At 40.8% G+C, this 26928-nt stretch overlaps 1 protein-coding gene across 1 annotated transcript; it reads right to left on the bottom strand.

Annotated features, from left to right (window-relative positions):
- Window positions 1-567: 567 nt before the first annotated feature.
- On the bottom strand, window positions 568-26904 carry aclya (ATP citrate lyase a). The gene is made up of 28 exons (XM_061749961.1): window positions 26745-26904; window positions 24600-24763; window positions 20587-20709; window positions 18923-18985; window positions 17886-18076; window positions 15747-15826; window positions 15198-15328; window positions 13664-13782; window positions 12227-12363; window positions 12095-12156; window positions 11905-12022; window positions 10939-11093; window positions 9466-9559; window positions 8242-8383; window positions 6802-6970; window positions 6616-6720; window positions 4156-4352; window positions 4006-4087; window positions 3823-3933; window positions 3620-3747; window positions 2881-2974; window positions 2632-2786; window positions 2409-2559; window positions 2078-2221; window positions 1871-1984; window positions 1694-1776; window positions 1424-1500; window positions 568-1353 (listed from the first exon to the last, which is right to left on the bottom strand). Exons 2-28 carry the CDS (start codon window positions 24756-24758, stop codon window positions 1259-1261), a joined length of 3279 nt encoding a protein of 1092 aa, XP_061605945.1. The 5' UTR covers window positions 24759-24763; window positions 26745-26904; the 3' UTR covers window positions 568-1258.
- Window positions 26905-26928: the final 24 nt, after the last annotated feature.

The raw sequence follows: 26928 nt of genomic DNA, 5'->3' as shown, positions 1-26928 counted from the left end.
TCTATTGCAAACTAATTCCAAATCATTGAGCAATTGTATTTGTTATGTCATTGTTTGATATATATGTGACGTACGTGTTTAAATAAAGTTTTTTTTGTTCGACCCGGAAATTCCGATTGCTATTCTTTAACTGTAGCGATTTATATCACAAGTAAATTTACTTGATTGCAATTATCACAGCTGTGTTATATCATTGATAATTGTATGTGAATTGTTTTCTAGCGAAAAAAAAAAGTTTTCAAAACGTTGGACCTGAACGATGCCAAGCGCGTTTGTGCCGTCAGCATACAATCGTTTACGCCATTATAATGACGTCGTTGAAATGTAACATTTCATTTAAACAAAAACAACGTGCCCAAGGTGGTGACTTATTAATAGACCATAAATGAAAAGGAATATACTGTGCTTTATATCTTTTGTCCTTTTTGTTTGTTTTTGTTTCTTGAGCGTTTGTTAGTTTTGTTTTTGTACTTTACTGAGAAAACAATGTTACATTGGCCACATATTATTGTATTACATATGTTAAGACTTTCAGTAAAGATTTCGAAGAAGAAAAAAAACAACAGCCAAGGAAAACGCCTCTTTACTGGTACACAGTACACATTTTTACTTTAAATTGCACAGATGTTGACAAACACAGAACAGTCAATATAGAGGCACATTCAGTTCACACACAAACATTGCCACAACAGCAGTGAGGTCATTATCAAATTATCCCAAATACATAATCTAGTGCCTTCTATAACGAGTCATTATGTTAATGATAACCAATAATTTGTAGTGCTGTAATCACAGTATTCTAGTACAGTATTATTTTGGTGCAGTTATTTTTAGTCATTACCTAGGAATGACATAAATAAATGTTCTCTTTTGCAACAACGGCTGAGACAAGATATGGACAATTAAAACATCTTTTTGATGAATACACCTACAGAATACATTAATAAAGCTATCATCTACAGTATGGTTTCACACTAATATTGCACTACACAATTACCCTGTGTAAGAAGCTCAAGATGACGACGATGCTAGTGGAATGGCACACAGAATAGAGCTGCACGGAGACGTGAGAACATGATGGACGATTTAAACCTTTGTCACGTCAGGCCTTGGTCATGTCTGAGAGGATTTTCTCAGTGTCCAATACTGACAATTTAAATCAGCAACAATTTCAAGCAATATATGTGATCTGAACAGTAACATATTGATGAAATATGCCATATCTTCAGTCTTTAAGCTTAGGTGGCCGGAGAGGGTCCTACATGGACATGTGCTCCGGGAGCACGTAGGAGATGTCGTCCCATGGGTGGCGATACAGACCCTGCCTTAGTCTCTTCTGATCCAGGTAGTGTCCTGAGAAGACGATTTTGTTATTCATATTATTTGTTAGAATTCTATTTTCTACGTACTTTACTTCACGTACCAATGAATCCCATGCTCCGACCCAGGACAAAGATGCCGTTCAGAGCGCCAATTTCCACAAACTCGTCTGCTTCATCCCTTAAAAAAACAACAACATTCATTTGGGAGAATAAACATGTTTTTATAGATTTTTAATTTGTGTAGGCTATTCTTTTTAACAAACATTTGCACAAAATTGCTCAACAAGAAGGTGATTATTATTATGCAATAATTTGGTGCTGCATATCCAAATTACAATTGTTTGGCCACCTTGCTGGAGGTAACCGTCTACCTGGTAAATCCACCGCAGGTTCTGAGTAGGTCCACAAAGGCCACACCGATGAAGCCGTCCACATTCAGGATCAAGTTGGGCTTCTAACACAAACAGAAGAGGAAACGGTGTGTAAAAAAAAACAAAAACTGTGTGTTATGGGCTATAAGAGACAATGACGAAGGAAAGGGATCCTACTTTTGAAGTGGTGATCTTCTCCACATCCAGAGCGTAATCCAGCAGCTGCGTGGAGGGGAAGTGCTGCTTCACAAAGTCTTTCAAGATCTGGACTCGCATGTCAGGATTGTTAATCTGAGAGGGGGAAAACAAACAAAAAAAACTCAAAATATATGGCACAGGAAGCGGTGCGAGCTCCAGTGGTCTGAGGTGCGGCTTTTTACTCACGGATTTGACCCTGTGGCCGATGCCCATGATGAGCTTGCCGTCCTTCTTCATCTTGTTGACGAACTCCATGGGCAGCATGCCGCTGTCGAAGGCCTTGCTGAACTGCTTGGCCGCGGCGTCCAGAGCGCCTCCGAAGCGGTCACCCTGGGGAAAGAAATGAGCCACAACACCATGTTTTTTAACTTTCTAGCCATTTGTTGACTGAATATACTGTAGGTCAAATTTGCCAGCGTGTGCGTGTCGCTCCAAACTGACCATTATAATTTTTCAGACGCAGCTCTCGTGTTATATATCACATCATGTCAGTAAGCGTACAGTTAGCGTGTCTTACGATGGTGAGCAGGCCAGAGGTGAGACTTGAGATCAGATCTTTGCCGGCTCGGGCACACACAATGGTGTTGTGGGCGCCGGATACTGCTGGACCGTGATCGGCTGTCACCATGAGACACATCTCGATGAATTGGCAGGCGTATCTGGGCAGCCTGGAGAAAACATACTGGATCGCACATCGTTGTCTTCGGAAATCATCTCAATAGTTGGATGAGGAAACAGACCTCCTCTGGAACCACAGAAGCCCCAGAGTGCCCCCCAGGCCAATTTCCGACTTAAAGACCTCCGTGATGGGCATGCCGGCGTAAATGAGCTCCTGCCCCCTCTCGTCGCAGATGCTGGTCATGAAGGACGCCGGTTTGCGAATCAGACCCAGCTCCTGCAGGGCAAACACACACCACATGGAATCATTTATTATAAGGAAAGATAAAGTAATTGAAAATGGAAGTTTAAAAAGTATATATGTCACTGACTCGTGCCCAGGAGTAATCCATCGGAACAGTGGGAGGGGGCAGCTCTGGCGCTGGTTGGATGACTCCTTTGTCCACCAGGTCGTCATATACACACCTGCATGGATGGAATGTTGACTTTTTAATGTTTGTAAACAAATAGTCGAGTCTCTGGAGTGCCTGCCCACTCATTAAGTATGAAATTACAAAGGCAAGCTGGGTAAATATTAGGGCTGCAGTTATCAAATATTTTAAGGACGGATCTTCCGATCATCCCATCGATGAATCAAGTAAGCGGATGAAAATTGATTCTGCATTCTTAAACAACAAAACCAATACATAATAAAGTGCATGTGAGGTCCACTTGAGGTTACCATAATCAAGTTCTACATAGTAGTATCTGTGACTTGTACGTGTGTGTGGCTTTAAAAGGCAGAGCCTGGCCTGGTGAGTGACGTATGTGTCAGCAAATGAGAGTGAAGTTGGCTGTTGTTGGCTCAGGTTAGCGGCTGGCTGTTAACAGACTAAAAGCTTTTTCACACTGCACTTGCTCAATGTGAAAGGACCGCGTGACACAGCAGCAACGACCACTGCGCCCAGGTCAGCGTGCCCAAATTTGGAATTGCTGACGTAGCAGCCTAGCAGCAAAATAAACAAGAAAGTTTTCCCCGCCGGAGTAGACCGAGTGTTGGCAACTTCGGCAAAATGCAGGGGCGGTTTCTGATATGGGCGGCACTCTGTCGGGGGCGGCACTTCCACTGACTTAATGATCTCTCCCAGCTCGTCAAAGCTCTTTGGCACAAAAGCGCCGGCCTCCTTCAGAGCTTTGTTCTTGGCCACCGCAGTCTCTGAAGCCTGGTTAGCGCACGCTCCTGCGTGGCCAAACTGGACCTGATGCGTACAAATACGACACAAATTACTATCTTGCTTACTATCTTATCAGCAGCTGCACGAGCAACCTTTTACCTCTGAGGCGAACATAGTAGCGCAGGTTCCGATGCACCAACACACCACGGGCTTTGTGATCCTGCCTTCTTTGATGGCCTGGCAGATCTTGTACTCCTCCGTGCCGCCAATCTACAGCACAACAGCCAATCAGGACACTCCTTCGATGACATTTATAGAAAGTCCACTCACTAGACGCCTCACCTCGCCCAGCATGACGATCATTTTCACTCCGGGGCTGTCCTGGTAGCGCAACACGTGGTCTGTGAAAACGGAGCCTGGGTACCTGTCACACAGTCCACATTCAGTACCGCTACGTGGGTTTGTGGACTTGAAAGCTATATTTTCACCTACCTGTCCCCACCAATGGCCACGCCTTCAAATACGCCATCGGTGGTGCGCGAAATGATGTTGTTAAGCTCGTTGGACATGCCGCCTGAGCGCGACACGTAAGCCACGCTGCCCGGCCGGTACAGCTTGGAGGCAAGGATGTTGTCCAGCATGCCACCCGTGTTGCCGATCTTGAAGCAGCCCGGCTTGATGCCGCCCACCTGTGGACGGACAACCATACCAGCAATTTGCACCGTACTGCCATTTACGCTACATATCTTAGTTGATCCATTGCAATCTTTTCTTTTCATTTTATAGTTTTCATTTTATAGTGTAATATGCCATTTTCTACCATATGGATTTAACTTTTCTTTGCTATTTATTCGTTTTATAGATTTTTACACTTAAATAATATATTTTAAAACCAGTAATAGTGTATTTCTAGCATTTTATTTATTGTATTTATGGAAATGTTATTGAACAAATCTCTTTTTACTTTAATGTGATTATTTTACAACCCCAATTCCAATGAGGTTGGGACGTGCTAAACAAACAAAAACAGGATACAATGATTTGCAAATCATGTTCGACCTGTACTTAATTGAATACACTACAAAGACAAGATATTTAAAGATCAAACTGATAAACTTGATTGTTTTTAGCAAATAATCATTAACTTAGAATTTCATGGCTGCAACACGTTCCGAAAAAGCTGGGACAGGGTCATGTTTACCACTGTGTTACTTCACCTTTTCTTTTAACAACATTCAATAAACGTTTGGGATCTGAGGACACTAATTGTTGAAGCTTTGTAGGTGGAATTCTTTCCCATTCTTGCTTGATGTACAGACTCAGTTGTTCAACAGCCCGGGGTTTCCGTTGTCATATTTTACGCTTCATAATGCGCCACACATTTTCAATGGGAGACAGGTCTGGACTGCAGGCAGGCCAGTCTAGTACCCGAAGTCTTTTACTACGAAGCCACGCTGTTGTAACACGTGCAGAATGTGGTTTGGCATTGTCTTACTGAAATAAGCAGTTGCGTCCATGAAAAAGAAGTTGCTTGGATGGCAGCATATGTTTCTCCAAAACCTGGATGTACCTTTCAGCATTAATGGTGCCTTCACAGATGTGTAAGTTACCCATGCTATTGACACTAACACAGCCCCATACCATCACAGATGCTGGCTTTTGAACTTTGCGTCCATTACAGTATGGACGGTTCTTTTCCTCTTTGGCCCAGAGGACACGACGTCCACAATTTCCAAAAACAATTTGAAATGCGTTCTCGTCGGACCACAGAACACTTTTCCACTTTTCATCAGTCCATCTTAGATGAGCTCGGGCCCAGGGAAGCCGGCAGCGTTTCTGGGTGTTGTTGATAAATGGCTTTTGCTTTGCATAGTAGAGTTTCAAGTTGCACTTACAGATGTAGCGCCGAACTGTATTTACTGACATTGGTTTCCTGAAATGTTCCTGAGCCCATGTGGTGATATCCTTTACACATTGATGTCGGTTTTTGATGCAGTGCCGCCTGAGGGATCGAAGGTCATGGGCATTCAACGTTGGTTTTCAGCCTTGTCGCTTACATGCAGTGATTTCTCCAGATTTTCTGAACCTTTTGATGATATTATGGACCGTAGATGATGAAATCCCTAAATTCCTTGCAATTGTACGTTGAGGAACATTGTCCTTAAACTGTTCGACTATTTTCTCACGCACTTGTTCACAAAGAGGTGAACCTCGCCCCATCTTTGCTTGTGAATGACTGAGGAATTCAGGGAAGCTCCTTTTATACCCAATCATGGCACCCACCTGTTCCCAATTAGCCTGTTCACCTATGGGATGTTCCAAACAAGTGTTTGAAGTCATTCCTCAACTTTCTCAGTCTTTTTTGCCACCTGTCCCAGCTTTTTTGGAACGTATTGCAGCCATAAAATTTTAAGTTAATTATTATTTGCAAAAAACAATCAAGTTTATCAGTTTGAACATTAAATATCTTGTCTTTGTAGTGTATTCAATTAAATATAGGTTGAACATGATTTGCAAATCATTGTATTCTGTTTTTATTTATGTTTAACACAACGTACCAACTTCATTGGAATTTGGGTTGTATGAAGACAACAAGGCCAAAATCTGCACCATACATTTTAGTTTTCAAAAAATATTGAATAAATTTTTTAGAGTTAAATTGATATGTTTGTCTTCTTTCTTTGTTTAAGAAAGCCAGGCTGGCATTTGCACGGCAATTTGAGCAACTTTATATATTTGCATAGTTTACCACATTAACTGATTGTTTATTGTTTGATTGAAATATTCTTAACTATTGTCTATTTGTTTCGAAGAGCAAGACCAACATTTGCACCGAATTGTACCAAATGTACAAAATATATTTTCAAAAATATTCTCTTCAGTCACAAGAGATTTGTGGTTTCAGAAAAGTGATGAAGTTACATTCTAATCAATGGAGAAATTGGGACTCACAGTTGCTGGTCCGATAATGGTGATGCCCTTCTCATCGGCTGTCTTAATGATTTTCCTGGTGTGGGCTTCGGGGATTCCCTCCGCTATGATGGCGATGGTGTGAATCTGAACAATTAAGTTGCAAAGAAATGTGAGTGACATTAACTCAATTTTGTTGGGTGGCTGGGGGGTGGGATAAATATACACCTGCGGATGCTGCATGGTCTCCATGGTGCTGTCGAAGGCTGAGCGCAGGGACGCAAAGCTGATGAGCACGTCCACGTCCAGATGCTTCTTCATGGCATCGCCCATGTTCTTGTACACCGGCAGAAGGATCTCTTTGTGGCCCCAGTAGAACTTCTGCTTGTGGTCTCCGCTGGAAGGGAAGCAGGACTCCTATGAGTCTGGTGTGTACTATACAGTGGTGTCTTGAGATACAAGTTTATTTCGTTCCGTGGCCACGCTCGTAACTCAAAACACTTATCGCCTCTGAATGGCTGAAAAAAAACAAAATAAAGACTTTGGAGTACCCTAGTCAAAGTCCTGACCTGAGTCCTATTGAGATGTTGTGGCGTGACTTTAAAAAGGCGGTTCATGCTCGAAATCCCTCCAATGTGGCTGAATTACAACAATTCTGCAAAGATGAGTGGGACAAGATTCCTCCACAGCACTTTAAGAGACTCCTTGCAAGTTATCACAAATGCTTGATTGTAGTCTTTGCTGCTAAGGGGGGCCCCCTCCAGTTATTAGGTTTACGGGACAATCACTTTTTTACACAGGGCCATGTAGGTTTGTATTTTTTTTCATCCTTAATAATAAAAACCTTCATTTAGAAAATTTATTTTGTGTTTACTTTGTTTTTTTTTTAAATTACTAATATTTAAATTTGATGGATGATGGGAAAAGTGTGAAAAATCTGCAAAAAAAAAAATCACCACTGTATTTCAGGGGATAAACAGCTTAATATTTTTGGTAAGCGGTTCAATGTGGCCGCCGTTCATGTTTACATTAGGCAGTCACGTCACGGCTGCAAGTGTGCGGGGTGCGTTCAGGGACACTCTGGAAATAGGAGTCAATATCTTCTTTGGTCCTTTTGTAATACATAATTTTGAAAATGGATTACTAGGAAAATCATTATTATAGAATACTTTAGTTAAAACACAATACAATAACACAGTCATAATATTAAATTGATTTTATTTCGTCATATAACCATAGATAAGATAAAATATTTTGTTAATAGAGTCAGTCAGAGCAACGAGGAATGCAAAGTGATCAATGTCCGAGAATGCAAATAGCTGAAAGAGACTTTCACCATCATTCCTGTCATACTGTGTTGCAGTCCTGTGTAAGTTTGCTGAAAAACTCACCTATTCACTGTTTTTGTGCTTCGGCCAAAGCCTTGTCTAATATAAAAAAGATGCTTTGGCGCCAACTTGTGTGACCAAGTAACTATGTGGAAGTGAGAGGAGGAGGTTCATCTATTAAAACCACAGCCTTGGTTTGCTTTGCTGCCATTTTCTGTTATCTATAGGCAATTTCCAACTTTTTTGGGTGGGCATCCCTTCATCACAGACTTTTGCTATTTGCTAGCACGGCTCAGCACCTATACCCGCGTATAGAGGGGGTTCACTGAAGTGTGCTTACGTGAAGGGATAGACCATGGCCGCCACGGAAGGCTCGTCTCTGGAGCAGACGTAGTCAAAGTCCAGCATGCCCTGCACGGCCCGTGTCTGCATGCCCCACACGATGGACTTGGTCTTCTTGCTGAACAGCATGGTCGCCTTGACTGTAAGGGAGACATCTTACATCATTGCCATCATCATCACTGTGATGATGTCAACTCATAAGCCATTTTCTACCATACTGTGGTATACATATAAGTAAACTTGCATTAAGTCCAATAATAATAATAATAATAATAATAATAATAATAATAATGGAAGTTAAGAAGAATATGATTTAATGCAATTGTTATACTCATTTCAAACTACTACTATATTTTTAAGGTAAAAGCACAATAGTCAGTCAGCAAAATTATGTTTTTGGGGGGCTGCTTTTCAGGCTGTATTGTTATTATGTATGATTGGAATTATTTCTAACCTCACACTTTATTTTTGCACATTATTTGAATGCTATGTTAACCATAGCATTTCTACAATTTCCCTTTCATTTGATCTTATTTTTACAAGTTCCCTTTTATTTTATCCTATTTTTTTAAATATATAAATAAATATATTTTTCAAAATGCTAAACCTAATGGCACATTTTAATGGTAATTTGTTTGCTTCTAAATACATATTTTTATATTATATTTGTATTTTTGTGCAGAGATTTGGTGCTACACTTACCTAATCCTATTATTTTTATTACCTTCATTTACACATTGGAAAAACGTGGGAGTAGTGGTTAGCATGTCTGCCTCACACTTCAGAGGTTCTGGGTTCCAATCTCTCATGTTTTTTCCCTTGATTTCATGGGCTTTCTCTGATTACTCTGGCTTCCTCCCACAAACCAAAAACATCCACGTTAGCAACATGGAAGACCCTACATTTCCCATACACGTGCTTGTTTGTCTATCTGTGCCCAACTGGCTGGTGACCAGTCCAGGGTGTACCCCGCCCGCCTCTTGGCCTAAAGTCAAATGGGATAGGCTCAAGCTCACCCGCGAGTCTAATGAGGACAAACGCCACTGATAATGGATGGACAGATAGTCCCGTTCCAGTGTGAGTGAGGACTGCAAAGCCGTTTAAGTGTCTGAAGAGGGAGCTAAAACACCTTTGACCAAATTCCTATTATGCAGACTAACGTTCACAAGTGCCTATGTACCGTATGTACAATATATGATGCAGTATGAGTGTATTTTCTCACCAACAGGAGCTGAGCTTTTGGCTTTCTTGGCTGGCGAGCCCTTAGCTTTGCCGCTGTTCTCGGAGAAGGAGGCTGTGCGGGTGGATGCCGGAGTCTGAAAGTGGAAAAAATGTTGTTCGTGTCGCAGCCTCAAACATTTTTAAAATGTGCGCTAAAGAGGCCGGTGCTGGCATGACAAATGGTCTGATGTGCTTTAAATGATGTAGGATGGATAAAAAAAATATATAATTTCGCACACAATAGATACTCAAGGATGGTTGTGTAAATATCCATATATCTCTTCAGTCAGTGATTCTCATAACGTGTGGTACGACTACTGGTACACAGCTTCCCTCTAGTGGTAGGCAAAAGAATCACTGAATTAAAATATTCAAACTGTGCATATGCTACATTATATGTAGGAGTGGCTTAAACTTTGCGTTACTCCAGTACAGTACAGTTGTATTTAACTTTTAAGTGCAACACATTTGCATTTAATAAATTTGAATTAAATCGCTATTAGTTTTTTTATTTTCATATATTTAGGCATAGTGTAAATGTTCGAACTGCATAACGATACAGTTGCTTAAACTTTTTTTTTTCAAAATCTAGTACAGTACATTTGTTAAGTAAAGTTCAATTGTATTTAACTTTTAAGTTCAATACCTTTGCAATGTATCCTTCAGAACTGTTGATTTTCAAAGATGTATTTAGGTACAATCTTTATTTGACAGTTATTTACAATACATTTTAATTGGATTCATATTTAAGTACAGGTGAGTGAGAATTGTTGTTTTTCTATTTGTGCCCTTCGATTGGCTATCGACCAGTCCAAGGTATACCCTACTTCTTGCCCAAAGTCAGTTTAGATAGGCACTAGCTTACCTGTGACCCTAAGGAGGATAAGCAGCCTACAAGATGGATGGATGGATTTAAGTACATTTTTTTAATTGTATGTCCAGTGTTAATATTCAAACTGTGCATAATAGTACATTGAGTTCCAATAATAATAAATATACATCTTGGGAATAAAGCCTCTGCCTTGTTTGTGATGAACACTTGGGCCTACTGCGCTACAGTAATTCATTGCTGGTCATAATGGTGCTACTTGGAACGCTAAGTATTTTTTGAGGTGGTGCTTGATGTAAAACGTTTGAGAAACACTGCGAGGTGTTGTGGCCACATGTCCCAATACTTCTGTCCATGAGTGTCTGGGTGTGTTTACTGTAATCGGTTACACAACTTTGCTTTCATTTTAGCATTTCCACGATGTGGAATGTCTCAATACTTTTGCACACACAGTCTAAGTGGAAGCTTCCGGGCAAACTGGGAGCGTTTGTGAGAGCGGCCATAACAATTTGAGTTAGATGACATCACTGTGAAAAGCTCTCAGACAAAAGAGCCGCAGGGACTCTAAAAGGAGGACAAAGCGCTCTGCCGTTACAACCGCCGTGCCACATGACACGGCGGCCTGTTTGTCACCAAGCGTCATACCGATGTGCTTCCACTGGAGTTGAGCAGGAAGTTGGCAGTGTGGGCGGCAACGGGAGGCTGGTTGGGGATGGGCCGGTGACCCAGCGCCATACCCACAATGGCGGTCATGTGGGTCTCGGTGCCAAAGACGTGAATGGGGATCCCTGTGGTCTTGCCTGTGAGAGGAGGAGGGGATTGAGTATCAAATTGGGTCAAATAAATAAATAAAAGTATATATTTATACATAGCAAACGAAAATCCTATAGTTATAAAAAGCCAGGTGTATTTTTAAATATTTACAAAAAACGTTAATACAAATATACAGATTTATTTATATGATATAATTCAAAAAATACAAATCTCAAAATAAAAAGTACATATTTTTAAATTTGATTAATTTATACATTTATATCATAATTTTTCAAATTATATTTTTTATTGTGTTTTTGTCTTCTCTTTCGGAGTTAATTAAGGTACGAGAACAACAACAAGGGTGAGGATCTTGAATTTTCTTTAATGTTGTAGGTACCACACGATATATAATTTTATTTGTCTATGAATGATATTTGTTGTTTATTTTGATTGAATTTGTTTTTGTGGCTGTTCGCACTGCAGAGCTTAAATAAACCGATTTATTATTATTATAAACTATATATTTTTAAAATGTGTACTAAATGGACAAATAAAATATTTAAATTCTATTTCTCCTCTGGGGATCATTAACTGATTATCTTATATCTCAATATTTAAGTTTAATATTGGGGATGAACTCCAGTCCAGTCCAGATGTATGAGTCCTCCTTTTTGACATTGTCATTATTGGTGACTTTTGTGGAAATGACTTTCTTCACGCATCTGATTGGCTGAATACGGCCTTCAGATTAGGGGCTCAGTAAATATAAATATTTGGCATAATCCTGAAAACCCCCCAACATATTGTCACATGATCAGGATATTCATTTTTCTTTTCAGCACTATATCAACTTACCAACTTCTCCCATTACCCGGAGACCTTCCTGGTAATTTGGACCCCCGCGCCTGACGAAAATGGTCACTTCGTGTTCCTTGAGAGGGACCTGGTAGTCTCGGATTGCTCGAACAATTCCCTATACAAGGAGACAAGGAGGTAATGTTAGCAAGTTGCTATTTAGCAGGACACCAGGCACCTCTGTTATTACCTTGAACGTCGCAGCCACATTTGTGAAGTTGGCAATGCTTCCCCCAATGATCAACACTTTGCCTGGGAAACCACCAGAATGGTCCAAACTGTTACTTTCATAAGAAGGAAGACGGGCACACGTTGGACGTACCGTCAGAGTGCTTCTCCCTGGTCATGAGCGAGAGGATGGTCTTGGCGTAGTCGTATGTCTGCTGCTCGCTCGGCGCCCCCGAATACTCGCCGTAGTTGGCCAGCTCATCCACGCCGCCCAGGTCGCAGATGGTGTCGCTGTGAGATCGGAGGCACATCATTGTAAGGGAGAAATAACTCTTTCTTGATAGTACACCATAAAATAGGTAGAGCAAGTAAAAATAAAAGAGGCACGGAGGGATTTATTAGTCATGGTTGAGGAGTCTGCATGGGACATCTTCCATCCCCAAACAGATGGAGAAGGTGGCAAGATGCTGATCATTCGTGCAAAGTCTTCCAAATGGTAGGAGATAAAGCTTTACCTTGTCGTTTCCTTATTTTATTTACCTTCAGATTCAGAATACATTCATCCCTTTTTCACAGCAATAATTCTAAGATAAAAAAAAACAGATTTCGGAATGATGCAGGCGTTACCAATGACTGAGGGGTGCCCAAAGCGTGGCCTGTGGGCTACATACGTACGGCCCACTCTTTTCTTTAAGCCGGCCCAACGAGTATTAACATTATCAAGTCGTCTCATGTTTGTTACATTAGTTTTTTGTCAAACAAAAAAAAGGTTAATACAATTGTATTTATTCAATTATTCATTATTACTTAATAAATAATTAATTATAATAATTCATTCAAAACAAAATTAAATGTACATCTTGGTTTTCCATTTTCAAAAATATTTTATTCCTTTATTTATTAAATAATTTGTAAATGTATTTATTGTAAATAATACAAATATTAGCAAAATAAAAATTTTACACATACAATGAACATTATTTTTTATCAAATAATCGGTTTAGTAATTCAATTAATTGCAAATAATGCAATGCACAAAATATTTAATTGATTTATCGTAAATGACAAAACAGTAAAATAAACAATTTTACACACACAATTAACATTCATTTTGATCAAATAATTGATTTAGTAATTATAATTCAATTAACTGTAAATAAATCAATGTAAAAAACAGCATAAATAATTTGTTAATTGATTCATTGTAAATAACAACAACAAACTACAAATAAACAAAGTAAAATGAACAATTTTACATACCGTAAACATTGAATTTTAAAAAAATTAATTGGTTTTAATCAAGTCAATTACAAATAATTGAATTAACTAATGAGTATGAATGATTATTTTACTACTGAACTAAACTACTTTATTTTCCGTATTTTACCGACACATTTTAACACGCTATAACTAGACATGCAAGGCCATAGACAACCACAATGCATTCCACTGGGCACATATCCTTGAATGAATCCATTTTGTGTGTTTTTGGAGTGTATACTGAAAAAAATAAAAATAAAAAATCCTCACTGTAGCACTGCAAAAACAACAAACACTTTGACGGCCCTAGTAGATGCATGTGATTGACTACCTGTACACGACTGAGGCTCCGCCGCCCGCCACCATCGTCCAGATTCTGCCCTGCGGGTTGAGCAGGGTCAGTTTGAGGCTGGCGCCGCTCTTGGCGTCCAGGTCGGCGATGTAGGCCTCCTGCAAAAAAAAAAAAAGATTATTAAGAGTATTGGATTGTGCAGGTGTGACTAATGAAGTGGCCGGTGAGAGTGCATTGAGGAGTGATTGTGGGGCTGTGTGGAACATTCGTGCTTGATTTCGACAGGCAGGCGCACAAAAACACAGAAAGACACAGACACAAACACACACACACATCTGGCGACTCGGAGGAAAACGCTTCCAATCAAAAGGCGCCTGCTGCCGCCCTTAGCCCCCCTCAAGCCAATTAGAGCGTCCGTCTGCTGCTGCGCGGTGAGTCTGTCGGAGACCAGCCTGACACACCATAACAGAGCTGAGTATTTACACTAGAGGTGCTAGTGCAAGTAGTAGTCAAGTGCAAGTACTAGTCAACGCTACAGAATACAGTATGTTACTGTACATTTAATACAATAATTATCATTAGTTAATTATTATTAGTGTTCATACAGGTGTTGGTGTGTAATTTATTCGCACAGTTATTATTTATACTAACTTGATCAAATGGAATCGAAGCATATAATTAATTATACATGTGCTATTTGTACAGTATACTATTTAAAAAAAATATATACTATGCAATTTTAGCTATAAGAATTATAAAAAAAACAATCAATTCAATAATTCTAGCTTTATTTCTAAAGTATATTCCTTACCTATTTTTTCAGTAGATTACAGCTTTTTAATGCAGTACATTTATCTATTTTAGAATTTTTTTTAAAAATCAGTCCATGAATGCAGCTTTTAATTTTCTAAGCTGCAACTGTAAAATATAAAAAAGTAACAAATAATGAAATAATAAAAAAATAATACAAGTTTTTAAAAAAGCAAACACAATTCTTCATATCTTTTATTTAAAGTCTGTAGATGTAGTTGTATTATATTACTTTAAGTATTTTTAGAAAAAAAATCTAGAAACAATTATTTGAAAGTGTATTTAAATAAGATTAAAAAAAGATAAATCCTGTCATACAATCATCTTCATATTTAATTATACAATCTAAAAAAATGCAATGAGGTAGAATTTTAAACCCTAAGAAAAAATATATACATTTATTAATACTATATCTTTATAGTAAAAATCCTAGAATAAAATAAAATCTGCAAGTTTATTTATATAGGTTTGTTCATATCATTAAAAAAACAAAATCCTGTAATAAAAAAAATCTATACATACATATGATTATAAATCTTACAATAAAAACAGCTATACATCTATTAATACTACAAATGTATATTTTTAGAAAATACAAATCCTATAGTAGAAAAAATCTGTACATTTCTTTTTAGATTAAAATAAAATGAAAAAAAATCAGGGAGCTCACAAAATGAATACCTTTTTAAAAAAATGTGTTATTTCATTTACACGTTTCCAAACTATAATTTAAAAAAAGACTAGTGTCATCAGTTGAAATTACCTCAGGGTAGGCCTCCCTGCCAAAGGGCGGCGGGAACTCCACATCCCCCCACCTGGCCTTGCAGATGTAATCCGCCGTGGCGTCGATCTTCGCCGCCATATCCAGCACGTAGACGCCATCTTTAGTGACCACTGCAGGGGAAGAGAAAAGGTGACACACCCACCTACTGACTTACAAACTGTGTTAACCAGAGAAGCCCCCTGCATATTGCTTGTGTACAGCAGCAAAGCAGGAAGGGGACATGTTCTCTGCAACCAATTACCAACATCATCAAACAGCAAGCGTATCAATTATTTACAACATCCCTTCCTTTGGGTTTAAATGTGGCAGAATCAACTTGTGATGGCAGAATCTAATGTCACAATGTTGTCTTCTTTCATAACTTAATAACATATTTATGGATGTTTTGCAAACACCATGATTTCACTGGTTGGCACGAGCATTTTTGGATGTCTAATACCGAACCTGTCCTCAATTCAAAAGGGTCATACAGTCATGCGCAGTTTAGTTAATTTACTAAAATATAAATAAAATTCATGTAAAACCTACCGAGTGGGTTGATTTCCAGGTATGTGAAGAACAGGTCTTCATACAGGTTGAAAAGCCCGACAATGAATTGGGCTAGGACCCTGCCAACATATAAACATTACAAAGATATGCCACATGAATCAAAAGAACAGAAATGAAAAGAATCACTTCTGATACATGAAATATGTCAGGGAGCCAAGTCCTATTTCCTAGGGACGCGGGTGTGCCGGAGCCTATCCCAGCTATCTTCGGGCGAGAGGCGGGGTACACCCTGAACTGGTCGCCAGCCAATCGCAGGGCACAATCTGCATAAACGAACCACTATTTGCATTCACATTCACACCTACGGGCAATTTAGAGTCTTCAATTAACCTACCATGCATGTTTTTAGGATGTGGGAGGAAACCGGACGACCCGGAGAAAACCCACGCAGGCGTGGGGAGAACATGCAAACTCCACACAGGCGAGGCCGCGGATTTGAACCCAGCTCCTCAGAACTGTGAGGCAGACGTGCTAACCAGTCATCCACCGTGCCACCCAGTTTGAACACCAAAATAAATATCTAATAATGCGGGAAGCAAACTTTTTTTTTGCTTCAGATGTCAGAAAAGAGCAGAGTTGAAGGTGTTTGTATGTGCGCGCGTGCATGTGTCGTATCTTTCGCCTGTCAGGGGAAGTAACTGTGTCAGCTCGTCAAAACCTCGTCTGACCCACGGGGAGCGAGCCAAAGTGACTCAGCTTCCCAAGTGTGCTTGGAATGGAAAAAGACTATGCGAGTGAAAAGGAGTGGTGGAGGGGTTTATAGGGTGAGGGTGTGCGTGCGTGCGTACGTGTATACGTGTGTGTGTGTGCGCTCCGTCAATGTCAGCCAAGACATTGAATCGCAGGGATAATGAGAGCGCTGCCGGACAGACGGACAAGAAGGGTGGGCGTGATGGTGGTGGGGTGACTCACTGTATCGCAGCCATCAAAATAAATGGATGTGCTGTGAATGCGCTGCAGCCTTGAAGGGAGGCTTGGGGTGGAGTCAGATGGGGAATAAAAAGCAAAGGAGAGTGTTTGTCATTTGGCTAATGGAAACCACTTGCAGCCCCGCCCCTCTCCCACCATGCTCTCTCCAACGTGACAGTACTGCTTCTATGAGCAAGCTGAAGGCACGAATACTGGAGTACAGTATTACGAATACGAGGAAACTGGAGGTTTGTCCACCTGAGTAGCTGGTGAGGACAGCCTGGATGTTGTTGTCAGTCTTCTTGGCCTCCATTTTGTTGAAGTAGAAATACAGAGCAGCAATAAAAGTGTGTGAGTGGAAAACAGCCTTTTTAACATGGGCTGCAAACGCAGACAGTAGCCATTCAATTAGACACTGGGTGTTCAGCGCTGTTATTTATGGACAAAATGTGACGTACTTACGTTTGTGCACCTCATTCATTTTGTCATTCATCAGTGTTTCAAGATGGACCATAACACAATCCTTTTAAAAAATGTTAACTTGTGCGTCTTTCAAAATCCCAGAAATCCCATACCTTCACATATGGTCAATTTCATATTTTTTATTTTTAAGTCGATACCATTTATGTGTCCCCATGTCGTCTGTCATTTTTATGCAAATCTGTTTAACTCTCAAATTGTCTGAGCAGTGTCATAAAACTCCTCCCTCTTTCCTCACTTTGCAGAAACCATGCGGCATTATATTGCCTCAAGATTGAACGTCTGTATGCATTTAGTCAATAACAAGTGAAAAGAGTTAGGTTAGATACAAGAGTGAGCCTCGTAAAAATGGAAGGTTGTAATATTTTGGTGCCGAAGGACGCGATCAACCACAAAGACAAGTTACATATAGATTCATTTCCGCCTAGTAAACTGCTTATTCAGCTCATCGTTTTATCGATTGCATCACTCGTGACTCGAAGACGTTTCAAACAGAGTTTGGGAAAATTATGTAACGAGTCGTTTGGTTTTGTGAAGTATAAAAGGCTTTTTGTCTGGTTGGGGGTCAGTGTGAGCACACACTTTGATGGGGACGGGTGGCTCCCGGTGCTACCAATGACTGCATAATAAATTAAATTTGCGATCAAATTAGATTTTTGGCGTGGCGCAACGTTATATATAATAGTTTCAACTGAGCTGTCATATTTAAAGAATGACGCGATCACTCACAGCCTCTTGTCGTTGGGGACGTGAGCAAGCAGCTGCTTGCACACTGAGCCCTCGCTGATCTTCTCGTCCACGCCGACCAGCAGCTTCTTGGCCTTGGCGTCCACGTCGCCCACGTCCACACCGCCCTCGTGGTGGAACAGCACGTGGTCACCCTCGCGGGTGGCGTAGATGCACACGTAGAACTCCTCCTCCTAGATGCAAAAAAACGGCATTGATGAGGGACTTTGGCAACATTAAATTAATCTAAAAATAATTCCTAATAAAAATGAACAGAGGTGTAATTGTACTGAAACATGAATTGAATTGAAACATGTATTCGTATTGTGCATTGTATCCAGTTCCAATACGGAGCATATCAAAAAAAGTACCTCGCCTTGTCTACTTCGTAAACACACACAGTGCAGCTCGGCCTCTGGCCAGCACACAATAATTAAGCCTGTAATATACTATCGATACCGAAAATCACGATACTCCTAAAACATGAACCTGTATCGCTCATGAAATGGCGGAACCGCGACATGCTCCTTCCAACTCCCAGACTTTGTACCTCCAATCTAGATACAACCATATGAGCGCACAGTGGTACCAAACTTAATATAGCAATAATTACTAATTTAACTTTAAAAAATGTAAGCCTATATTGACGATAAATTTCTTTAGCAAGCCTACTCTAATTGCATGTGATGTGACTAGGGCTGGAACGGTTTATGAAAAACGTCCTAAACGTTCAGTTCGACTGTTTCAGTTCGGTTCGGTTCGCATGTGTCCCGTTCGGTTCATAACACATATCATTTTTACTGCATACAGCATTTTGTTCATTTGAGAAACTTTCATTTATTGGAGAATCTACTGTAAGCAGTTTTATTTGAAATGCCATTAAATACATTGCTGTTTACAGAAATAAGTACTGCTTTATATGGCACTTTGCTACCTTACCATGACTTTAACAGCAATATACTATACCTACTAAACCGTACTGGCGTATGGTTACACCTCCAATAATGAAACCAAGTGTTTTGGTGCAACAAATGACTTACCTGCTTGTGAGGTACAAAGGGTTCAATGAGGAAGTTCTTGAGAACGCCTTTGGCTTTTCCCACCTGAAGATGAACCGGGAATCAGTTGTTACACACACATGGCAAACACAATGCAGGATGCATAACATGTCTAGTACAAGCCACGTTAACACACTTTTTACAGTTGATTTGGGGGATATTTGTGGCATCAAATGGTACACCTTCTTAGAGACCCACCTCCTTGATGTACCTCAGTTTTGTCATTCATGAATTACATTGTGAGAAGTTGAGGAAAATGTGTGAAAATACCATGTCATACTGGTTCCATGTCATCTGGATTGCACCAGTATTTTATGAGGTACTCCCTCCTCATTCCTTAAAGGCATAATTCTGCTCATGACTGAAACAAGGCAAGGAAAACAAGACTTTTAAGAAGAATAGCGCTATAATTGTCTGGGGGGAAATGTCGTTGTTTCTCGCTCCTGACAGAAACAGAGAAACGGCAGCTCATTTGATGGCGCTGTCACCAGTCTTGTGTTAAAAGGCCAACAGGCGCAGGCAGCGCTTATGACCAGGGACCGGCGGAGAGCAGCCAACCGGAGGGAAAATAGAACAATTAGAGGGGTTGCCATTTTGAGAAGAGCAGAATAAAGGAAGGTTGGGAATACAGTTGGGAATTTTGCTTGGCTAAGTCAGCTGTGCGCGCGCAACTATACACCACAGCAAACTCCAAATCCATTAAAGGACAGAATTAATAAACTGACACTGTCACGAAAACCTGAACATTATTACCTCCATCAAAGGCCAACTGTCTGACTGGTTACATGTAACAGACACAGGGACATTCGTATATGCAAAGGATATAAAAAAATAAAAAATAAAAAAACAAACCACTGAGATAATGTGGTTGCACATGTGTGCACACCCTCGTACAACTGGGACGTGGCTGTGTTAAGAATAAACTAATCACAATCAAACTCATTAAATGCGAGTCAGGACATCCTTGCCACCAGTTAGAGTGTCTACGATTAACCCCAAATAACACCCATCAGAAAAAAACAAACCAAAACCCATCAGATCCAGCTGATGGAGCTCGAGTGAGAAAACTGCCCCCCTACAGGCCTGGAGTGGAACAGCATCGCACAGTACGTTGTGACGATTAGGATCGGTCGGCCTTCGTGGAGGCCTGTGTTTTACACAGTGACAGTGACTCGTTATCTTTGCTGTGAAGTGTTAGCATAATTGTCCTCAAACATTAAGAGCTCCTGTGCAATAATTGCCCGAATCCAATGCGATATGTTAAGCTTATTTATAGAAGTCAATAAGCTGGAACGTGGCACCTTTATTTATCTTGGTTAATGGCCTCACACTTGTTATGTCAGAAGTGATGAAATACCCACACCCATACACTCTCTCTTCGTGGCTGGTTTCTGGAGCCTGGGAGCTTGAAGAAGCGTCTTCTTGGTTTATGAGGCAAGACAGCATCACAGTGATGGATGCTGTGATGTAGGCTATGCTGACTGCGCTGATTGACTACTGGATGGCAGCGGTATGCAGCTTGTTCAAACTAAACGTAGCAGTTGGATACAAAATGAACAAATTGGAGGAAGGTGGGTGAAGGGGAGGGCAGCGGGATGATAGCGATAAACAGTTATTGGCCTAAGTAAACTCGATGGATGACGTACCGTCGTCTCCTTCATGAGGCGGGTCTTCAGCCACTCTCTGACGCCGTTCAGGTCCAGATTGACACCCACCAGACCCAGTTTGCCCCGCCTCTTGATCAGCTGGTCCGGCTTCACCACCAACCTCTGCAGAAGGCGGCGAGGCAACAAAAGGAAGCTTTAGAGCAAGAGAAATATCATTCAACGCCTCAAATTGAAGCTGAGACATTGATTTATTAGGGGTGTGGGGTGCACTTGAACACATGAACGCCTCACCTCAAATAAATGCCTCCTTTTCTGCCTTTTTTAAAATATGATACGATAAGAAAATTCAGTTGAGAATACATATTAATATTTTCTATATTATGTTAATATTAATAGGTAACATATTTGTGGCAACATTATCTGTGGAAAGAAATATACCAAATGTATAATATTGGCAAACATTATTCTCACAATGTATGTGAACAAATTAAACCCTCTTCATGATAAAAAAAAATACAATGACATACTACTACTACTATTACTAACAACAACAACAATAGTAATAATCGTAATAATATTTATAATGTCTCACATAATATAAGCTGCTGGAAGTTGGTATATTATGCATTTGTGGAAATAAAAAAAAAAATAATAATAATAATAAATAAAGGAATGAATATGAGGAAGCAGAGTCTGGGGTCTCTGAGGCGGGCTCTCCTCTCTCTGGGGTTGAGTTCACCGAGGTGGTTTAAAAGCTCCTCAGTGGCAAGGCCCCGTGGGTGGATGAGAGTCGCCGGGGTTCCTAAAGGCTCTGGATGTTGTGGGGCTGTCCTGGTTGACAAGCCTCTGCAACATCGCGTTGACATCGGGGACAGTGCCTCTGGATTGGCAGACTCGGGTGGTGGTCCCCCTTTTTAAGAAGGGGGACCGGAGGGTGTGTTCCAACTACAGGGGGAATCACACTCCTCAGCCACCCTGGTAAGGTCTATTCAGGGGTGCTGGAGAGGAGGGTCCGTCGGGAAGTCTAATCTCAGATCCAGGAGGAGCAGTGTGGTTTTCGTCCTGGCCGTGGAACAATGGACCTGATCTACACCCTCGGCAGGGTCCTCAAGGGTGCATAGGAGTTCACCCAACCAGTCTACATGTGTTTTGTGGACTTGGAGAAGGCGTTCGACCGTGTCCCTCGGGGAGTCCTGTGGGGGGTGCTTCGGGAGTATGGGCTACCGAACCCCCTGATACGGGCTGTTCGGTCCCTGTACGACCGGTGTCTGAGTTTGGTCCGCAATGCCGGCAGTAAGTCGGACCCGTTTCCGGTGAGGGTTGAACTTTGTCACCGATTCTGTTCATAACTTTTATGGATAGAATTTCTAGGCGCAGCCGAGGCGTAGAGGGGGTCCGGTTTGGTGGCCTCAGTATTGCATCTCTGCTTTTTGCAGATGATGTGGTTCTGTTGGCTTCATCAAGCCGTGATCTACTACTCTCACTGAAGCAGTTCGCAGCCGAGGCTGAAGCGGCAGGGATGAGAATCAGCACCTCCAAATCTGAGACCATGGTCCTCAGTCGGAAAAGGTTGGCGCGCCCTCTCCGGGTTCGGGGATGAGATCCTGCCCCAAGTGGAGGAGTTCAAGTGTCTTGGGGTCTTGTTCACGAGTGAGGGAAGAATGGAATGGGAGATCGACAGGCGGATCGGTGCAGTGTCTGCAGTGATACGGACTTTGTATCGGTCCGTTGTGGTGAAGAAGGAGCTAAGCCGAAAGGCGAAGCTCTCGATTTACCGGTCGATCTACGTTCCTACCCTCACCTATGGTCACACGAGCTGTGGGTCGCGACCGAAAGAACAAGATGCCGGATACAAGCGGGCGAAATGAGTTTCCTCCGCAGGGTGTCCGAGCTCTCCCTTAGAGATAGGGTGAGAAGCTCGGTCATCCGGGAGGATCTCAGAGCAGAGCCGCTGCTCCTCCACATCGAGAGGAGCCAGATGAGGTGGCTGGGGCATCTGATTCGGATGCCTCCCGGACACCTCCCTGGTGAGGTGTTCCGGACACGTCCCACCGAGAGGAGACTCCGGGGACGACCCAGGACACGGTGGAGAGACTACATCCTCCGGCTGGCCTGGGAACGCCTCGGGATCCCCCCAGAAGAGCTGGAGAAAGTGGCTGAGGAGAGGGTAGTCTGGGTGTCCTTGCTAAAGCTACTGCCCCTGTGACCCGACCTCGGATAAGCGGTAGAAAATGGATGGATAAATAAATACATAAATATTGTAAATGAATGAATAAATATGCACAAATAAAATATTCCTCCCTAATGAAATAAAATAAAATTACACTAAAAGTAATAAAAACAATTATGTGACAAATGCCTCTAGTAAATGCCTCATAGTCTGCATATTATAGTAAGTTTTGTGTTTGGGGGAAAAAATGATCAAAACTATATTCATATCAGTATTATTCTCCATATGCGTCTCTCATAAATGTCTCATATTATGTAAATAAGTGTTTGAGTAAATAACCGCTGAGTGTAACAGGTCACTATGTGGGGAAAAAGCAGTAGTTCTTATGTTTGCGGGAGTTGAATACAATTAAATTGCTTTAATGAGTAATTCTATTGGGTTTTTTTTTCAATTTAAAAATAATCCAAAACATAATTTGCCTGGGTATAAAGGGTGGGTGTTGTCCTTTACAAATGTAGTCACCATGTGTGGGTGAGTAATCAGACTAAATCAACACTAAGAGTGCAAATAAGACCAACGCGCAACAAATATCCAGAGGGTCTGGTGTCTATTCACAAATAAAAAGGGGGGTTAGCATTGCGCAATCAGGAAGACGTGTCATTTCCTGGATAGCTGCCATTTAAAATTTCACAACAGCAAAGAAAGCAGAGAAAAAAACTACTCCCTAGTTTTAGTAAACCAACCTTCAATTGGGGAAAAAAAGGAACAGATATGCTCGTGGACTTTTGACTGATCGTGATGTACTGTGAGCCAAAATTTAAAGTTCAAATACACTACTGCCTTAGTAAAATGGAATAACATTAAATATACTGATTTTCCTAATGTAATTTTTGCATTTACACAAAGGGGTAAAAAAAAAAATAATAATTATATTCAATAACGCTATATTTTTACTGGTCCGGCCAACTTGACATCAAATTGTGCTTTATTCAGCCCCTGGACTAGAATGAGTTTGAGGTGTAACCTGTTAAGCCTACATTGCTTCACCATGTACGCAACATAAACCCATTGATTTCAAATGGAGCAAATTCTAATTTCATCGTAAAATCACTCAATCATACCCGCCCATCTACGTTCCTAACCCAAAACAAGCGTGTTCCTCATTCACTTAAGCAGAATTCTGCCATCCCCCACTGAAAAAGAGAGGGAGACGCGCGTCCTCCCGCTAGCCAGCGAATGACTGATGACAGTGCAGCCATTACTGTCTGGGCCCTCGCCAATGATGAAAAAGAAGAGGGGAAGAAAGAGGAAGAAGAGGAGGGTAAGACATGACCGACGGTGAAAGTTAATGCAGTTTCCTCATCAATGCTAGCGCAGCACATCGCTCACTCTCCCTTTCCATATCTGCCCTCTGCATCGGGATCGTACCTGGAAAACCCGCAGTCTGATTCAATTGAAGGTCCATTAAAGCGATTGTAGCTACTGCTAGGAATGCTACACCAGAGCACCACAAACAACTTGCTTAATCCATCCATCCTCCATGAACGCGATTACTATATTCAGTACATAAAACTACATGGACCAAACTGTTGGGACACAATTTTCCAATGATTATTGAAGTGTTGTCAGGCGACACAGTATACAGTTAAGTGGTGCCTCGAGATTTGAGTTTAATTCGTTCCGTGGCCATGCTTGTAACTCAAAACATGTGTCTCTCAAATCATGTTTCCCAATTGTAATGAATGTTTGCTTTACGGAAGTCCCGTGACCTCATTGTCTTCATGAAAGAGAGAAAGAAAAAAAATAAAATAGAAAAAAAAATAAAAATAAAAAAAAACGATTGCAACATCTTCCACTTACGAAGGCAACTAATCATCCAAACCTCTGTGAGCAGCCATGGGTGCTCCACTGCCAGCCGGTCCAGGTCGGTGTCAGGAGTGACGTTGGCATAGCGGAACCGGTTCTGAACCGTTGCCGAGGTGCAGATGTGCTTGTAGAGGAACTCCTTGCTCGTCTGCTCCGAGATGGCTTTGGCGGACATGGCGTCTACACGGGACAGGGAGTGATGAGACGGATGACTACAAGGCAGGTTTTGTGAGGGTAGCAGACTAAATGTAATCAGCCACAGCTTCTCTGCAGTAATAACATAAGAGGCCATTATTAATCACTCAGGTTATTGTCCTGTCGTAGGAGTAGGACGCGAGCAGAGTAACAAGTATATTGGAAGCTCTGAGGTACATTAGTTAACCTCCATTTTGTTCCTTTTCAAAATTTTCCCATAAGAAATAATGGATATTGAAATAAATAAAGAACACATATTACAATTTCTAACAATAGTTGGCAATGATAATATATTATTTCAGTGTAAAAAAAAATTATACATAAACTACAGATGTGCGGGCAATGTTTTAGTTACATTCTCAAATGGTTGTTAAGAATAAGTCAGTAACTGTTAAAAGTAAACAGTGTTACCTCTCTCTTTGATGATACATTCAGAACTGAGTGTATATTCTGTTCTTTAAAAAATTAAAAACAAACATTATTATTACTGACATATTGTCCTGAGCAGCCAGGACTGAGATGTGTGTACTACTTTTGACACTATGCCTCAAAAAGTTAAATTTCCTGTTCTATGGTTGTCTTTACACTTTTCCCAATATGGAATAATGGAAATGGAAATTATCTGTTCCAGGGTCAAACTGACCATACAACTATTGCTGACATATTTGACTGGCCAGCCAAGAAAGACACCTGTACCGCTTCCACGACTACGCCAGCACTAGGTTGCAATGAGTTTCACTTCCTTTTTTGTGGTTATCATTGCGTTTGTCCCTTTTTGCCATCAATAGTACCTTCTGTGGCCCAAAATAAAAAAAAATTAAAAATTTAAAACTGAAAAAGAGCAAAAGAAAAAGTAAAACACACAAATGACTTAACACTGTCGATGCTCACTGATCTTAAGTCACTCATTATGACAACCATGCCAAGTTTTTGTGTGAATTTTGAGGACAGTTGCACAAATCATACAGCATTTAAGACATTCACATTGTAACGTTCCACTGTACAGTATCTATGCGATATCATACAAGCACAAGAATTCAATTGTGTGTAATAGAGGCTACATATTTTATTACTAAGGGTGACCTTTACACTTAACATTGCTTATGGTAGTTATGCCAACATTTCCCTAGCCTCTCCCTCGGAAGGTGCACATTTGTTTGAAAATGGCACGTTTGACCTAATATTCAACAGCAAGCGACCTATTATTATTTATTTCAAAACTGACAACTACCTTTTATCGCCAGGATAGAGCATCTGCTCCACATCGTTTGACTGGAAGGCCCACTATTTCTTAACAGGAAAACCTGCTTCAGGTGTTCCCTGCCAGTCTTGACCAGGACACTCTTGCAAAAGATTTTTAATCTCACTGAGGTTTTCATGGGTAAATAAAATTTAATTGAAAGAAAATATAATGGAACTACACTATTGATGACCACTAGACTGGATTCATCACTCCGCCAATAATACTGTACCAGGACAGATGGAAACAGTTTGTCCTAGAACAGCAGCAATACATTATTCACATGGATTAAAAAGGTGTTGGGCTGCTGGTGATGTCACTGTGAGATCATGAATATTGTTTGAAAACGGCATGATGGACGACCAGGTATATACTAAATGAAATTATATATATATATATATATATATATATATATATATATATATATATATATATACACACACACTAAATGAAACAGGAATTTAACCCCCCAAAAATGTCTAATACTGTATTCATACAAATTTGGCAGTTATCAAGAATGCTAGCCGTCTCCATTCATTCTAGAAAAAAAAAAAGTCTAATTAGTCAAATCAAAAACACCAGTCAAGGGAAGTTGATGATTTAAACTTTCTAATTTAATATTTGACGACTGCTGGTGACGTCATAGCAGTTAAACTTGTTTTCTATCGTTTCATCTTTAGTCAACACCAAAAATTTTTTTAATAAACTTTACGTAAAGGTACGAACCTCGTGTTATAATGTAGTCCTCAAATGGGGTTCCGGAGAGGTTTCAACCGGGGGAGTGTGTCAGTCTTTCCGCGTCTCCGCTTTTGCATCGACCGGAGAGGAGGAACTCGGCCTGAGTTTTGTCTTCCGCCTCGCATCTGCCGAGGGACAAGCTGATATTTCCTCATCTCTGATTGGCTCGTCC

This window comes from Phyllopteryx taeniolatus, chromosome 16 (assembly GCF_024500385.1).
Source record: "Phyllopteryx taeniolatus isolate TA_2022b chromosome 16, UOR_Ptae_1.2, whole genome shotgun sequence".
NCBI lineage: Eukaryota > Metazoa > Chordata > Actinopteri > Syngnathiformes > Syngnathidae > Phyllopteryx > Phyllopteryx taeniolatus.
Note: the sequence above shows the minus strand (reverse complement) of the source record. Positions and strands in the feature narration are given on the sequence as shown.